The following is an 18,081-nucleotide window of genomic DNA, read 5'->3' as shown; positions in this document are numbered from 1 at the left end:
TTCCACAGAATTTATTTTAAAAATTCTCACAACTTACCTGTTCCAATATCCAGAATTATTATCAAAATTCTGAGGCACAATATTAGAAAGGTAAAAGGTTTCAGCCATGGCTTTCTGTTAAAAAAAAATAATAATAATAACTTTCACTGAAATGTCCTACCTTTAAGTTAGTCTACAAAGCAAACAGAAAACCAGTTCCTTATCCATACACTACTTCTAGGCAATTAGTGTTTATTTGGATAAATGAAAGTTGCAGGTACTCTGGCAACTTTAGGTTTAAAGTTTATCCAAGTAAGGACTTTAGGTTTGTGTGCTTATCTTGGCTTATCATTTATAAAATCCAAATCTATAATGTAAACTCAAAGAACTAAAAGCTTCCAATGTAAAGCTTAAGACCATATTCTGCTTTTAAGCCTCTGGCAGAGAATTCCTCAACTACAGTCAACTTTCGGGAATATTAAGAGGTATTAATGCAAGCACACTCGTTCAAAAGCAGAGAAGTATTCTCTGTAATCTAGGAAGCTTAGCTGATGCCTGGGTCCATCTTCAAGAGTTTCTGCAAGGGGGTTTTTTGCACAACCCCCAGCTGATCAGAATGAGTACCACAGGTGAGAACCACTGTCTTTTAACAACATCAAGAATTCACACAGTAAGCCTGGCGTGGTGACGCGCACCTGTAATCCCAGCACTCAGGAGGCTGAAGCAGGAAGATCACTGAGTTCGAGGCCAGCCTAGGCTACATAATGAGTTCAAGGCCAGCCTGCACTACATAATGAGAGCCTGTCTCAAAACAAACAAACAAAAAGAGTTCACTCAATAATATCATGAAATCCTCCCCCAACCCCTTTTTGGTAGGGAAATTATCCTAAAATTAAAGGAGACTAAAGAGCTATGACAACACAATGTAATTGTGGTTCATGATCAGATCCCACACCCAAAGAGCTAATAAAGACATAATTGAGGGCCGGCGAGATAGCTCAATGGACTAAGTGCTTGCTTAGGCAAGCGCAGGAACTGGGGATCAATCTCCCTGGCACCACATGCCTTGCCAGCCCCATCTCTGGGTGAGCTGAGTTGGCCACCAAGACTGGGCGTGGTGGCGCACACCTATAATCCCAGTGCTGGGAGGCTGAAAACAGGAGGATCACTATGAATCTGAGCTGCATAGTGAGACCCTGTACCAAATAAAAAATTAAAAATTAAAAAAAGGACACAATTGGGAATCTGGATAATCTTAGTATCAACTGTACTTTAGACAACACTGTGCAAATATAAAAAATACATCCGTACATACTTCTTGGTATGATAATACTCTTTTGTGTTATATACAAACACCCTTATTCTTAGATAATACATGCCCCTGAGCACTCCATTTAGGAATACAGTGTTACGTCTACAATTTCCTGTCAATAGTTTTAAAACACACACACACACACACACACACACACACACACACGAGAGAGACAGAGAGAGAGAGAGAGAAACAGAGTAAATGTACCAAACATGACTGCTGTATTATTTTTCTCAACTTTTCTATAGGTCCAAAACTTTTCAAAAAAAAAAAAGACTTGGGGCCTTGGGTGTAGCTCAATGGTAGAGCATCTGCCTAGAGTACAAGAGGTCCTAGGTTCAATCCCCAGATACCAGGAAAATAAACAGTAAAAGTAATGATAATTTAAAAGATGAGAGGGCCAGCCAAATAGCTCAGTGGATTAAAGCACCTGTAAGCAGGTATAGGAGCTGGAGGTTTGATCTCTGGGCCTGCCGTGCCAGCCCCACGCCTGGGGCATGCTGCAAAGGCAGTTGAGACTGAGGGTGGTGGCATGAGCCTGTAATTCCAGCTCTTGGGAGGCTGTAAACAGGTGGATCACTAGAGTCTGATCTAGTAGTAAGACCCTGAACACCCTGTAGACCCTTCCCTAAAATACAAAAAATAAAAAATAAAACATGAGTAGCCTCATTCCCTATGATTTTCTGTTGCTGTTGATGACTGTTTTTTTAGACAAGAGTTTGGCTATGTAGCCCAGACTGGCCTTGAACTTTCAATGATCCTCCTGCCTTAGCCTCCTGCCTTAGCCTCCCAAGTGTTGGGATTACAGTCATGAGCCACCATACTCAGCTTCCTGGTAGCTTTTTATTTCCTTTTATGACATTTGGTTTCCCTCATTCAACTTGTTTAAAAATTGTTCAGGCCAAATGTGGTGGTGCACACTATAATTCCAGCACTCGGGAGGCTGACACAAGAGGTTCACTGTAAGTCGGAGGCCTGCTTAGGTATACACATTGAGTTCAAAGCCAGCCTGAACTCCACAGCAACATCCTATCTCAAAAAAACAAAAATAAAAGCAAAAGTAAAAGGGATGGGGAGATGGCTCAGTGGAATAAGTGCTTCCCAGGCAAGCGCAAGGGTCTGAATTCAATCCCCAGTTCTGAAAAAAAAAAAAAAGGTAAAAATAAATTAAACACAAAAATGACTCAGCATCTCACAAGAAAAGGAGAAAGAGAATTCAGAATAAAATAAAAAACAAACAATGGAAGTACCTAAAAGTTTTTTTAAGATTTGGCTTCTAGAGGGTCCCTCTGATATAGGGATCATATAACAACCTCCAAATAACGTAGAGGAAATATTATAATTCCTAACCTTCTAGGAATCCTAACCAGTACATCCTTGGTACACAAACATCAGCCCCCTACTCCCATCCCTCCCCAAAATATGCCTACACTTGAAAATTTGTTATCTCCTGCTGGAGCCATGTGTCCACGTGACCAGCCACTTCCAACATAGTCCTCGTTGAAGGCACTGAATGTTGGTGGGATAGTGGGATCAGGCTTGAATTTACAGCGTTTTCTGTCTGCGTCACCTGAAGAAAACACACAAAATGAGGTTATCAGTGGTCTGATATCCCTCCAAGTTCTCGAGGCAAAGCAAGCTGGCTGCAACCAGCTGGTATCTCTTCACGAGCTAGTAGTAGGGATTGTGTGGCTCAAGTTCCTGGCATAGTTCGGATACTATATCTGAATTTAGAAAGCCCTGGTCTAGTAAAGAATGCTTTTCATACAGTGAAGCTGTCTCATATAATTTTCATCCGGGCCTTTCCAATTAAAGACATACCACTCTAGATAATCAAATGGCTATGATGTTTAAAAACCTTAGCTACTAAAGGAACTACTTTTCAAAAGGACACTTATGTATTGTATTCTTTACAATTATATTCTGACAAATTCTATGTACTGAAATAATGGATAAATATAGACTCACAACAATTTGTTCTGGGCAGGCACAGCCTGGAGGCAGGTGTCTCTGATATCCTGCTTAATGCCTCTTAAGTCATGACAAAACAAACATTTAAGTTATGAGCTCCAGCCAGCATCATGGGTGAAATTTTAATTTTTACTCCTTTTGATACCTCCAAAATGGTTTGCCATAAAAGTCATCAGCAAATCCAAACACTTTATTTTCCACTGTTATAAAGACAGACCTTGCTAAACTATAGAAACTTATGAGCACAAACAGAATATGCTTAGACTGCTACTCTGTATTGGCCAGGAAATGCAGTCTATGTAATCCCAGCACCCTGAGAGGCTGAGGCAAGAAGAAAATAATTTCCAGTCCAGCCTGGGAAACTTAGGGACTCAGCAGGATCCTACCTCTAAAAAAGAAAAAAAAAAAAAAAAATCAAAAAAGAAAAGCCTCAGGGATGTGGCTCAGTGCAAATGTACTGAATTCAACCACCAGGAATTGGGGATGGGATATAACTGATCCCCATTACTGGAAAAAAAAAAATGTAAAATGGTAAAATGGAAACCACTGAAGTTCTACTTTCAGTATAATTTCAGTGAGCCAAGAGAATTTAAAATTATCAGAGCCAAGGTCCACAACAAAGTATTTAATAACTACTGCTTTAGAAACAATTCATAAAGAAAAAAATAACCATGGGGGCTGGCTGGATAGCTCAATGGTCTGAAGCGCCTGCTTAGGCAGAGTGCGGAGCCCTGCAAGCCCCAGCCCTGGAGTACACGGAGACAAGGGTTGAGACTGGGTGTGGCGGCGTGTGCCTGTAATTCCAGTTCTTGGGAGGCTCAAAACAGGTGGATCACTACGAGTCCGATCTGTGGGGTGAAACCCTGCAGACCCTATACTAAATACAAAAAAAAAAAAAAAAAAATAGCCAATACCACTGAAGAATTATTGAAAGAAACTGCTTAGTGCCATTAACCTCTTCCTGTACACTTAACTGATCTGAACCTGGGGCTCACTGCCCTTGAACTCGTGAGGATTTTTGAAGTTGAAGGCCTAACTTGCCATTCTTGGGAAAAGAAGTAAATTTGCTTTTATCAGGTATCATGCAGCATCACCACTGGAGGACTGTATTAAACCACACAGGGGATTATGGCTCTCAGACCCACTATACTGCGTGGATTTGGTTAAAGCCCGATGCTAGCCACTCTTGAACGCAGTGTCTCTGGAACATGATTTTGCTTTCCATTTTGAGGCCTCACTGCTCATACCAAGATGACCCTTCCCTGCACATCCCCACAGTATGCAGGCAGTGAGTTCCAATTCACCCCTCTCCCTGGGGATGGTTTTCTTGGGTTCCAGGTTAGTTTAGAGAGGAGCCACTATGGAACAACCCATTTGGGTGGGTGAACCAAACCCTCTCCCCACCAGGCTAATCAGACTATAATGGATGATACATTGTGTCAACTTGATTAAGTTCAAACGTTTAATTAAGTGACTCAACAGAGAGCCAGGGCTGTTACTTTGTAAACATCTTCATCTTGTGCAAGAGGAGGGCATGGACACTGTATAGCTCTATCCTCCCTCCTAGGGTATAGAGGGAGTGACTCCCGAGAGTGATTCCCCAGGTAAAGGATATAAAAACGAGACTGAGGGAGGGTGAAAGACCGCTTCCTCCGCCGAGCTCTGGTCTTCCCAGTCAGCATGGAAGGGAGAGAGGCTTGCTAGAAGCTGTGACTGCGTCTCCTCCCTTTGCTCTTTCCTGTTTTCCACCTCCAGGAACTGCTGCCCTCTGCCAGGTGCCACCCTGCCTTGGAGCCAGCGCAGTATGGACTGAAACCTCCAGTAACTGTGAGCTAAATAAACCTTCCCTTCCTTACTTTTGGGTGTCGGGTATTTTGTCCCAGCAACTAGTGAAAAGTAACCAAGACACAAACAAACTGCCAGACCTGGCTTTACCCCGAATATTGCCTTGACAATTATTTGCTATATGCTGGCTCTTTGCTATGTGGGTTTTTAAAATAATTTTTATAAACTGCTAGTAAGTTTGTTACTTTCAATTGGAGTTAGTCTGAATAACTCCACCTGTCAATGCTGAATAAGGAAGATCTTTATGTCAAAGTGAACTAATACTAAGTATACTCCTTTGTTGTTTTTTGGTTTTTGTTTTTGTTTTGGGTTTTTTTTTTTTTTTTTGGTACTGGCATCAAACTCAGGACTTTGCAGTTGCAAGATAGGCGCTTATGCTGCTGAGCTATCTCCCCAGCCCTGCTTTGTATTTTCTTTCTTTTTTTATGTATTTGGTAGAGGACCTACAGGGTCTCACTACACAGATTAGACTTGTAGTGATCCTCCTGTTTTCAGCCTCCCAAGCACTTACAGGGTTACAGGCATGCACCACTATGCCCAGTCTCAGTCGCTCTCTCAGCCTGCTGCAGGGGTGGGGCCAGCATAGCATGCCTGAGATAGAATGCCAGTCCCTGGGCCTGCCTAAGCAGGTGCTTTAGTCTGCTGAGCTATCTAGCTGGCCCTCCTACTTTGTATTTTCAATAAAATTAATTTGCTCTTTTTTACCACATCTTAAGTACACAAGTCATGGGATTTGCAACATAAAACATACCACTTTTCTTATATGCTTCTCAAAATATTCATTTAACAGCAACATAAAATTAGTAAAGTTCAAGATTCTTTTACCTTGGGAACATTCTCTTTTTACGGGAAGTTCTCAAACTTGAGAAATCAATGTTTCTCTTAATTTAAATGATAAATTTATAACCAACTCTTATTTCCATGACAGTCTTCAATTACATCAGAGTCCCTCTAGCAACAAGTACATCCCCAGCCTCCTACTGTACTATTGTGTGCTTTAGACCAGGACACACTCCTTTTGCATCAACATTTTAGCATTCATAGATTTAGCACACATTTTAAAGCCAAGCAGAGAACTACATGGACCACAAAACAAATTCAAAGGCAAATAACAGAATGGGGATAAAACAACTATAATAAGGGCTGGGAAGGTAGCTCAGAGGTCTAAGCACCTGCCTGGCAAGTGCAAGGACCAGGGTTCAATCCCTGGCACCATATGCCGTGTCAGCTCCGGACCCACAGGGATGCTTTGTAGGCCACCAAAAGCAGGCATGGTGGTGCAGGCTGAAATTACAGGGCTGGGGAAACTAAGCCAGGAGGATCACTAAGAATTTGAGCTGTGTAGTGAGACCTTGTACCAAATAAATAATTTTTTAAAAGGCTATGATAAAAGGTAAATCCTTACTAATAACAGAGGTTGAGGTCATAGAAACCAACTCAAAAAAGGTTATCCCAACTGAAAATGGGCAAAGAATAACTTATAGAGAAAAAATAATTCACAAAATGTTACCACTCATTGATAATCACTAAGCACTAGTAAAATCAAAACAAACTGGTGAAGCTTAATACCACTCACCATAGATGTGGGTGAGGAGTTGGACAAACAGTGAAGGTGGGAATGTAAACCAGAAGAATCTACCTAGAAACCAATTTGAACCTCATTACAAAATCGGGTCATCTTAATTAAAGGGATCTTGTGATGCAAGGACACATGAAGAGATTTATGTACCTGCCTAACTCTCCAGCATCACGTCCGCACATTTGTCCTGTTCCAGTTAGTTACAGCCTTCTTTTAGCTCCCTAAAGGAACAAACTCTTCCCCACTTTGTGTCTTGAAAGACATAACTGTGCTTTTTTTCTGCCAAGAGTGCGCCTCACCATATACCACAGCCCACCCAGTGCCTATCAAGGTAACCACAATCCAATCTTCAATCTACTTTCTCAGAAAAGCACACTAATCAAAGTCACATTCTTCTATTGAAATCTCTCACTGAGGTCTTAACTCTTTTTTAATAATACCAACTTGTGCTTGTTTCCTTCAAAAGAGTTACAATCAATTGTATGTTCATAATCATTTGATATGTCAACCTACTACACCAACTCAAAATGTCATGGAGTTAGAGGCCATCTATTCTGGTCACGGCAATAAATTGGTTTAGCATGGTGCCAGATTCATAATAGGCATTAAAAACATTTGTGGAAAACCAAGAGTGGTGGTGCATGCCTATAGCCTGTAATCCCAGCACTGGAGAGGTTGAGGCAGGAGGATCATTGCAAGTTCAAGGCCAGACTGGGCTACAAAGTGAGCTTAAGGCCATCCTGAACTATATAGTGAGACCCTGTCTCAAAAAAACCTGAAGATGTTCATTAATGATAGAGCCTCCCAACTCATGTCAAGATGAAGATCCTCTCAGGCCTGAGACAGCTGGGAAGGGCCAAGCAGGGTCTATTTAATCAATGAGCTGTATCATTTCCTACATAAGGTATGAGAAAGATAGAAAATACTATCGACAATCCTCTTCATTGTAAATTAGAAGCATCTTTCATGAATACCATTTCTTTAATCTTCTTATAACCACCTACCTGTGATCTTGCTTTTAGATATATGCTCAAGAACCCATCTAGGTAGCCGCTTTGCCTGATCATAAGACAAAGCATGATTAGTGTAACACCGAGTCTCTGTGCCAGTTAAAGGAAATCCGAATTGTTCCAAGACAGCCTTTTCTTCAGATCCTGCAATGAAAAAAGAAAGGAGAAGGAGGGACAAAAACAAATAATTAGTGACTCTTATTGAAAGCAAAAGATATAAGCAAGGGGTGAGATTTATAAAGAATGAGTTCAAAAGTCTAATCAACCAAGAGATCTTACTTTTGCAGTTATTTATGAATTTATTATTATTTTATTCACTTAGGTTAAAAAAGTCTGAAAAAGTGCTGGTTTTGCCTGTAGTTTGGCAGTATAGGTGCATCATAAAAAAGTGCAGTTACTGCATTTTTTATTTATTTATTTATTTTTCTTTTATTTTTTATTTATTTATTTATTTATTTATTTTTTGCGGAACTGGGGATTGAACTCAGGCCCTTGCACTTGCCAGGGAAATCACTGCATTTTTTAAACAAGAACCTGGCTGAAGATGTAACTCACTGAGGGTATGTGCATGAGGCCCTGGATTCAACCCCAGCACCAAAAACAAATAAGGACCTGGTCCTGCCAGGTGTGTTGGCCCAACTGTTTGTAATCCCAGCACGTGGGAGGCTGAGGCAGGGTAATTTCAAATTCAAGCCCAGCCTGGGCAACTTAGTAAGATCCAGTCTCAAAATCTTAAAGACGAAAACAAGGACTGGGAATGTTGCTCGGTACAAACACCCTGGCCTCAACCCCCAGTACGGAAATAACAATAATAAAATAACGACACGGAAATAAGGACTTAATCTTACTTTCCTTTCACATTTCCAAATCTCTGTTCCATACACAAAGCAAAAACAAAATCTTATACTAAAGCAGCACTTACAGCAAAAACATTACTGAACGTTAGGACCGTTGTGATGGACTGGATGAAAAAGAACCTACACGCTTATGGTTTAAGTCTGAGTTCAGGGACAAACGCAGTCGTAGTCTAAGTTTTTCAAACGATCATCATTGGCGGACCTCCTCAAGGCTCTGGCACTGAAACTCTGAGATGTGCACTGCGGTAAAACACTGAAAGTGATACTGTTGGCGGGCGCGGTAGCGCTCGCCTGTAATTCTAGCACTGGGCAGGCCGAGGCAGGGGGATCATCTCAGGTTCGAGACCAGCCTGAGTCACATATGAGTTCAAGAGCAGTCTTAACTACAGAGCGAGACCCTGTCTCAAAAAACAAACACAAAAACAACGTGGTACTGTTGTTCCCAGCAGGAGGAAGAGGCACACGTAAGAGCAGGGCAGTTTCGAGGTAATCCTCCCTGGATGCTTTTTCCAGTTTGCAACCCCACAGCAGCTCTCCGGCTCAAGCAAGTAACTTAGCACGTCCAGGGAACGAGCGTGTGCTCACTTGTGTGGTCCAGGACAAACGCTCTCGCCCCGTAACCCGAGGATTCACAGTCCGAAGAGGGGCTGCCAGCATTCTTCCTCGGAACGAGGACGACTCTTCCGCGAACACCGCGTCCGCGGCTCCTTCGCGCACGCTCACCGAACGCCGGTCCGCACCAGCGCTGCTTGCCTCGGGGCGGCTCCGGCACCGTCCGGGGGGTGATGGGGCGAACGGCCTTGCCGAGACGCTGGCAGCAACATCACTCCGGGGGGCAGCTGCGGAGCGCGGGGCCCCAGCGGCCCAAACACTTACCATCCGCCGTCTCCGCATCCCGGCTCCGGAAGAACTGCAGGGCCATCAGCCCCGCTCCCGCGGCGCCCAGTACAGCCCCGGACATGAAGCCACTCAGAAAACGTCGGGAGCCTCGGAGGCGGGAAGCAAGAGTCTTAGCAGCCATCGCTCTCCAAACACCGGACTTCTACCATTGCGCATGCGCGCACCGAGTTAGGCTCTTTAAAGCCAATAGCCGCCGTGGGACCCTGACACGCATGCGCAGCCTGAAGCGCCAGCGGGTGGTACCGAGCCCCGCCCGCGCCCTCGCAAGCCGAACACCCCCTAGTGACAGGTTCGGAGGAGCAGGTGCTTCCCGCGCTCACACTGCGAGTCCACTGGGCCAGAAGACGGTGCAAGGATGAGGTCTTGAGAGCCGACGTTATCTCTGAGGTGAGTAAACACTGCCATAAGGTCCATTAAGGCCCCCAGAGCAGATTCCAAGTCATGTTCGACTCCTAAACTGTGTGCCTTGCTAGGATTGAACCTTCACGCTGAGCTACATGTATCCCCCCCTCTTTGAAAAATATTTTTGTACGTTCATCTTTTATTCAACCACTTACCAAATGCCCTTATTAATGTTAATAGATTTCTACCACTGTCATTTGGCTCTTCTAAATACACAATTATATCAGAAAAAAAAGAACTTATTTTCCAGTATCCGTACTGATTCAGTATCTTACTTTCACCTAATCTTCAAAGCAGTATTATCGAAACTGTCCTATTAATCAGAAAAAAATAAATAAAATTTTAAAAAAGCAGTATTGTTTTCTGTTCCAAACTGTAGAGACAGCTTTAGTATTTGTGATTAAATGTTGATTTAATGATCATATTCAAGTCACTTTTCTTTAAATTGTTATCTAATACTTTTTCACTATACTGTGACATATTTAAAACCTTTATTTTGAAATTTTTAATTTTTTAAAAAAGTATTTAGTACGGGGTCTACTGGGTCTCACTACACAGATCAGATTCATAGTGATTCTATTTTCAGCCTCCCAAGTGCTGGAATTATAGGCCCACCCAGTCTAATCTCCCTCTCAGTGCTCCCCCAGGGCAGGGACGGCACGGCACTCCAGGATCGAACCCCAGTCCCTGTGTCTGCCAAAGCAGGCTCTTTAATCCGCTGAGGGATCTGGTCGGCCCTATTTTGAAAATTTTAGACTTTCAGGAAGTTGCAAATTCAGATGCCCCAAATGTTTACTTTTGCTTTAACATTCTGTATGTATATGTATGTTTCCTAAAATATTTGGAAATTCTTTATCTTTGACCTCTTAATATTTGTATTTGCTAAAGATAAGGATATTCTCTTCAATAATCATAGTACAACCATCAACATAAACATTAAAAATTTTTGAGACAGGGTACGTCTGTGCCACAGGTGTTCTCATGGTACCTGGCTTCAAAGTCACACTGTATAGTCACAAGTTAAACTAGCTTTGTACTTCCTAGAATTTCTTAGCAAGACTCCCTGGTGCCTCAAAATCCTAGGTCAGAGTTGAATTTCCACCCAACTACTTGGGTGTGTCGTTTTACCTTTCTGGGCTTGTTTCCCCTTTAACATGGGAACGATAATGCTTAGACAATGGACTTCTGTAAATACAAGCAATTTTATTAAGTCTTTGTCTTGGTGGAATATCAAGTCCAGTCTGCTGAATGCCTGTGACAAAGGAAGGACATGCAAGAATGATCCAATACTGAATGTTTAATTTCTTAAAAATCTTATGAAAGATACATTGTCAAGAATGATGGGATGGGGGCCGGGGAGATGGCTCAGTGGAATAAGCGCTTCCCTGGCAAGCGCAAGGGCCTGAGTTCAATCCCTGGTTCCACCAAAAAAAAAAAAAAAAAAAAAAAAAAAAAAAAAAAAAAAAAAAAAAAAAAAAAAAGATGGGATGTGTGTTCTAAGTGTGTGTGGTGGTAGTGGGGGGTATTTTGAATGGGTTTCATGTCTTACTCTAATAAATTTCAAACATTTCACTGTGTTTTTCATCATCCATCATTGATGAAACATTTAGACAATTTTTATAAAGAAACATTATGGCTTTTAAGATGTGTCCTCATCAACTTTATTCATTGGCTATGGCACCATGCAACTTCTGCCACTGACAACTAAACATTTTCAACTGAGGCAGCCACAGAGCACAACTAGACACACAAGAGGATTCTCAGAACTGCTTCAGAAAGTGCCACGAACAATGGGTATATCTGAAGCAAGGGGGATGGTATGGTTTGTGTCCGACATTCCCCCAAAGCCTCATGCAATCAGGAAAAGCTTCAAAGGTGGCCGAATCTAGTATGATTGGTTCATTGTCTGCAGGGACTGGGGTTGGGTGTGACACCCACCCTACAGCAGGTGGCCCACATACAATGTCAGGGAGAGAAAGAGGCTTCCTCTTTCCACTTTTGCTCGTCCTGCTTTTGTGGTCTTGGTCTTCAGCTTCCATTGTCACCCCTCTGCCATGTGCCACCCTGCCTTTGAGCCAGCTAATTCTCGACTGAAACCTCCACAACTGTGAGCTAAATAAACTTTTCCCTTCCTTAATTTTGGGCATTGAGTATTTTGTTTCAGCAAAGAGAGAAAAGTAAGATGGGAGTTATTTTTTAAGTGGCATTAATGATCATAGTGTTTTACTATACTAACAATCCTTAAAACTTCCACTTTATCACATATATTTCATCAACTCCCACTCATCAATGTCCTTCATTTTGCAGCACAATCTCCAGCTTTCCATGTGGACTTAGTTCTGTTTCTTAGCAATTAGAAAAACTTAGCAAGTCTATTTATCAATTCTTTTTACCTAGATGGTCATTCAGCAGGAGACCATTTCTAACCATCAACTGAAGAAGTGCCTAGATGGTTTTCACAGCCTCAAAGAGGCTGCCCCCTCCTTAGGGCAATCTCTTACATAGTCATGTGATATAATCCTCTGAGTCTGGATTGAGCTATGTGAATCAGTCCTTTCTAGCAATTCTGGATCCAACACTCTGCAGGTAGTGAACCTGGCACTTTCTGGATTGTAGAAATACCTACTTTGTTTCCCACTAAGGAGACAAATGAGCAGATGCACCTGGTTTGTCCCTGAACAACAGTGGAAGAAAGTAGCTACTTAGACCAAAGTGAAGGCAGAGCCAGACATGGTGGCTTTCACTTGCAGTCCTAACACTCAGGAGGCTGAGGCAGGAGGAACAGGAGTTTGAGGCCAGCCTGGGCTACAAGGTTAGCTGAAACTACATAGCAAGAATGTGCAGGGAAAAAAAAAAAAAAAAAAGTGGAGGGGCCTGCAATATCATGACCCTGGCTCCTGGCTCCTGGCTCCTGGCTCCTGAAGCTTGTCCTGGCCACTTCCATCAACATCCTTTTACTGGAGCCCCTATTTGGCCAATTACTTGGTGGGGTTATGTTGTTTCTTGATATTAGGACTATGTAGTCCATGCTGACCTCATACTCATGATGCTGCTCCCACCTCAGCCTCCAAAGTGCTAGGATTAAAAGTGTGCAGTACCAAGCCTGGTTTGCCTGGTGGTTTCTGTCATTTGCAGCTGAGGGTTCAGCAAATACAAAACTATTTGTAGGCTTTGAGACTACTTTAGCAGTTTGCACCGAAATTTATTAAATATAGTCACCTACGCATTTTCCAAGGACCTCAAGTGCAGGGCACTTTACTAATTACTAAAGATAGAGATGAAAGGGGCAGGGGAGATGACTCAGTAGCATAAGTGTTTCCCTGACAAGTGCAAGGGCCTGAGTTCTAATCCCCAGTTCTGCCAAAAAAAAAAAAAAAAAAAAAGATGACAGATGATGTTTCCCCTGTACTGGGAAACAACAGTGGATCCCACTTGACCCTACAAATTGGAAGGGCTGCTGGACTTTGGTAGTGAAACTAGCTTTGAGCCTTTTTGCCTCCCATAAAATAAATACACTGGACTAGTTTAAAAACTAACCAGGGTGCTACATGGTGGTGCCTAAGCCTTAAGAGATGGGAGGGCAAGTCAAATGGCCTGAGCCCTCTTCTACTTGCACTCACTCAGACACACCTGCTTTTCTAAACCTATCTTGTGTCAAACTTCTTTTGGTAAAAGAATTCCTTTGCTAAAGAAAAAAATATGAGCAGATGAGTCCCAGGGCCCAATGTTTCAGCTTTTACAGCTCCAAGATCTCCTATTAAAAATATCCACCTTTTAGGGCCAGTGAGATAGTTCAGCAGACTAAGTGCCTGCTTAAGCAAGCATAGGGACCGGGATTTGATTCCCTGGCACATGCCAGGCCGGCCCCACCCCCAGGCAAGCTGAGCTGGCCATGAAACCAGATGTGGTGATGCACGCCTGTAATCCCGGGGCTGGGGAGGCTGAAAACAAGAGGATCACTAGGAGTCCGAGTTGTGTAGTGAAACCCTGTACCAAATAAATAAAAATATCCACCTTTTACCTTTCTTTCCTTCCTTCCTATGCTTACTCAGTGTGCTCATGAATAAGAAATGAACTTTCTAAATCTGCAACACCAAAATGAGCCACATGTTTGGACAACTGGTCCCTAAATAAAGAGCATCTAAATCAAAAACATTCTTTCAGCAGAGTCTCCCATTAAAGGCTGAATTAAAAGGGATACATGAAACTTGCCAAAAGATTCAGATTACGTTTCTCCAATTAAGCAATTATTAGTCTTAAACTCCCAACTTTCTGCAGGAGCAATCAGGTGATTTCTGAGGCTTTCCTGTTTTCTTGATTTGGTAGTAGAGACCATTGTTATTTTTGTTTGGTCTTTGTGTTTTGCAGTACTGGGATCGACCTCAGGACCTTGCACTTGCCAGGCAGGTGCTGAGCTATCTCCCTATCCCCTAGGAACCATGTTTTGACTTAGTGAGATTAAGTCAAGGTCTTCTAAAGGTTAGACTAGGCTTTCTAAATCAAGGTCTAGAGTAGGGCCTCATAACCAAATTCAGTATCTTAGCAAGTGACCCCAGTATTCAGCCATCTGAGAATGGCAAAGTTTGTACTCTGCAGGCTCTCTATACAACTTATTTTCAAGGCTTTTCTGTTCCACTTACAAAAATATCACTTAGGGTTGTCTACAAAGTATGGGAATACTGAGAGGGTAGGCTCTTGAGAGACTTGGAAAACACCTCTGTCATGCAGGAACTTCACCCAGAGTCCCACAGTGATCCATCTGGCAGACTTACATGACACCCCTATGGAGGCCCTGGCCTATGGATGGCAGAAATGGAGAACTGTGCTGGCTCCAGCCCACAGGTGATGGTACAGCAGCCCTCTGCCATCAACAGCTTGCCTGTATAACAAGCAGGAACTGACAGATTGACTCAAGCCAGCTCCATAAGCAGGCAAATTGTGTATCTTTCAAATGCCAATGAAACAAAACTTCAGTCCATTACATGTGATTAACAGAAACAACAAAGTTGTTTTATTATGATCATTTTATTTTCATATACAAAAAGATAAAACTTGAAATAGTTCTAGATTTTTCCTCCTATCTGTTGGGGTGTGGCTGCTTCACACGGCGAGGGGGGGTGAGGGGGACTACATTCACATCGGTTTGAGGACCCAGTGCAGAGTTTAAGCAGCAAAACCCCAACTTAGCAGATCTAATTTCAAACTTGACACTCATTTCTAAAATTACCACAGTAAAAAGGAACAAAGACCCACTGCAAATGAATGAACTATGATACAATGTTCTTTCCAAAATGTTTTTCATTTTGCAACTGTAATTACATAGACTTCTGCTTCAGGCCATTTTAGAGGGGTGTGTGTGTGTGTGTGTGTGTGTGTGTGTGTGTGTAGTACATATATAAATCAGCACACTTTTCAAATCCAGATAGGGTAACAGCACAAGCTTAACTCTGTGTGTGTGTGTGTGTGTGTGTGTATATATATATATATATGTATATATTTTAAAACAGGATATTTTAGTATAACTTTTGTTAATTCAGTAGTACAAGCTATTTCTGTCCTACAAAATTTTTATTTTATAGCTACAAGGGTGAAAAGTGACCTACTACATTTACATCTCACATATTCTGGTATACAAACAGTACTTACTGATTTTGATCCAAAAACTAAGGGTCTTTAGGTTTATCACTTGCAAGAGCTTCCTCACTTCTATAGCCTTAAATCATATACTAGTCACAATTCCAGAGTTTATGGTTACTCATTTTAAACTGTGAGAAACAGGTGAATCCAAACTTTTAATTACAATTTGTATGTACAAGTCAGATAACACTACTGACAGCTACCCATCCTAAGCCCAACACACGCATCCTCCACTAAGTCAGACAAGTCTTAGAGTTTCCTTCTTTTCCTTATAAATAATGTACAAATATAGAAGTAGCTGGTAAAACTTATAGATATTAAATAAAAGGTGACATTTTCTGTTGATTCAAAGCTGTTCCTGCAAATTTTAGACTCTGTCATGTTAACTTCATGTCTACCACATGCAGAAAGCTCTTTCTTAAGAATTGACATCAATACGATGCAAGTTAAATTTACAGTACTGTATAGTTATTCAGATTCAAGGACAAATGTGGAAAATATTAACAAGTGAGAACTTTGGCTTTTGCCATTACCATTAAGATCATGTCAAATTCATAAGCAGATTTTAAACAGTTGAAAAATGGCAGTATGTGAGTTTGTGGTGTGGAACTGAAATCTAGAAACATGTTTCTCATCTGCGGTAACCCTCTCCTTCAATTCTCAAGTATTACTCAATTTTCATTGCATTTTTACAGAATTCTAGAAAAAAAAAAGAGAGAGAGGAAAAAGTCCCTGTCATTTTAACAACTGTTCCCCTCACTGATGATCTTAGCATTTCAAATGGGGTCTCCTGAAGAATCTCCAACATCACTTGCTCCCAGATGGCCTCTGACAAGGACTTCAACAATTCTCAAATTAAAACTTAGATGTTACCTAGTCTTTTCTACTCTCATCTCTGTCACTGTTGGTAAATTTTGGATGATTGCATTTTCTCTTATGGAGAAATTATTTGGCTAAACATATACTTAACTTGGGCAGTGCTCTGAGAAAACCCCACATGGGCTAAAGGGACTGAAGTTAACAGTCCACTGAACAAGGCAGAGCCCAAAACCTCTGAAGGCTGAGCCAGGACCTACTGGGAACACACTATCCTCAGTGTCCACAGTCAGCAAGACAGCAGGACAGCCCAGGCAGGCAGCTCACATGGCTGAGTTGCTACTTTTAATCTTGGTCTGCTATCTATGCCCCAGAGACAAAAAATTCAGGTGTGACTGCTGGTTAATTAAGCTTTTTGAACTGGTAGAAAAGGCTCTTTAAAAAAGAAATACATATATATATGTATACATGTATATGTATACCAATCAATATTGGTATGCTTATTATGACTAGTATATTAAAGATGACACTTCAAGTAAATGGAGGAACGATGGCATTTCAATAAATGCAATTGAGAAATAGTTATTTATTTATCTTTTTTGAGAAATAGTTATTTAAAGAAAGAAAAAGGATAATCCCTATCTTACAAAAATATGTACATATTTGCTTAATAAATGTTAACTTTTTTTTTTTTTTTTTGGCAGTACCAAGGATTGAACTCAGGACCTTGTGCTTGCCAGGCAAGTGCTTATTTTACTGAGCTATCTCCCCAGCCTGACTATTTTTTTTATTTTAAAATCTTTTATTTATTTGGTACAGGGTCTCACTGTTATACTCATGGTGATCCTCTTGTCTCAGCCTCTCCAGCAGTGGGATTATAGGCATGCACCACCATGCTCAGTTTCAGTGGATGGCTCAGTGTGGGGCTGGCATGTCCCAGCATGCAGTACCAGGGATTGATCTTGGGTCCTTGGGCTTGAAGGTGGGACTGAGCTATCTCCTCAATCCCTGTAACTATTTTTATGTCACAGATTTCCCGTAGCAGTAGGAGAAACAAATAGGGAAACCATGAGTTGAAGAATATCCTCCCACATAGCATAACCCCAGTAAACAAAGTGTCTGGTGGAAATTTCCTGAGTAAAGGTTTCTTTTTTAAAATTATTTTATTTTTTATTTTTGGCTGAACCAGGGATTGAATTCAGGAACTTGTGCTTGCCAGGCAAGCGCTTATTCTACTGAGCTATCTCTCTGGCCCCAAAGGTTTCTAAATTTAGCACTTGCTTCTGTTTTAACTCCATTAAGAGACCGTACCTGGTGGGGCTGACATAGTGTGATCTCTTCCTTTTCTTTAGAAGTCAATTCTCTACTCCTCACTGATCCTAGACCTTCAGCTCACCACTTATTAAATCTAAAATGCTTGCTAATCAGCTTCCTCCTGGACAAATTCCAGTTGAGCTCGGTCAGGTAAATAGTTCACAGGACAAATAAGACAGATCTAGGCACTGCTCGTTCACTATTGATCATTGTCTTACTCGCTTACCACCTGTAACAAAGCCTCCTAGAATTATTTATAGCTTCTATCGATCTTTCCTTGACATTTGCCTCTGTAGTCCGGAGCCTATCCTGAACGTAGCTATTTAGCTTCATGTAGCTCCAGAGGTACTGAAGCTAATGTAGAACCCGTAAAAAGCCTCATGAAAATCGGAGTCAATCAATTTTTAATTTAGTTGACAGTAAAGTGTAAGATGATGTAGCTTATAGTCTTTTAAAGTA

The 18,081-nt window shown here is 41.6% G+C and overlaps 1 protein-coding gene and 1 long non-coding RNA gene across 2 annotated transcripts in view; one reads left to right on the top strand and one right to left on the bottom strand.

The window, feature by feature from the left end:
• The window catches only part of Exog (exo/endonuclease G), a 38,775-nt gene extending 29,187 nt beyond the window's left edge, over positions 1 to 9,588 (bottom strand). The window contains exons 1-4 of the mRNA XM_004642151.2: positions 9,430 to 9,588; positions 7,691 to 7,840; positions 2,722 to 2,861; positions 38 to 114 (exon numbers count right to left, since the gene is read on the bottom strand). Coding sequence (XP_004642208.1) covers positions 38 to 114; positions 2,722 to 2,861; positions 7,691 to 7,840; positions 9,430 to 9,574 — 512 coding nt within the window. The 5' untranslated portion in view covers positions 9,575 to 9,588. The remainder of the gene's footprint in view (positions 1 to 37; positions 115 to 2,721; positions 2,862 to 7,690; positions 7,841 to 9,429) is intronic.
• Positions 9,589 to 9,751: 163 nt separating this feature from the next.
• Positions 9,752 to 18,081, top strand: part of LOC111812864 — a 14,736-nt gene continuing 6,406 nt past the window's right edge. The window contains exon 1 of the long non-coding RNA XR_002818243.1: positions 9,752 to 9,840. This is a non-coding gene — a long non-coding RNA (uncharacterized LOC111812864). The remainder of the gene's footprint in view (positions 9,841 to 18,081) is intronic.

Source organism: Octodon degus, unplaced genomic scaffold (assembly GCF_000260255.1).
Source record: "Octodon degus isolate 3935 unplaced genomic scaffold, OctDeg1.0 scaffold00147, whole genome shotgun sequence".
NCBI lineage: Eukaryota > Metazoa > Chordata > Mammalia > Rodentia > Octodontidae > Octodon > Octodon degus.
The sequence above is the reverse complement of the archived record's forward strand: the minus strand, read 5'-3'. Positions and strand labels throughout refer to the sequence as shown.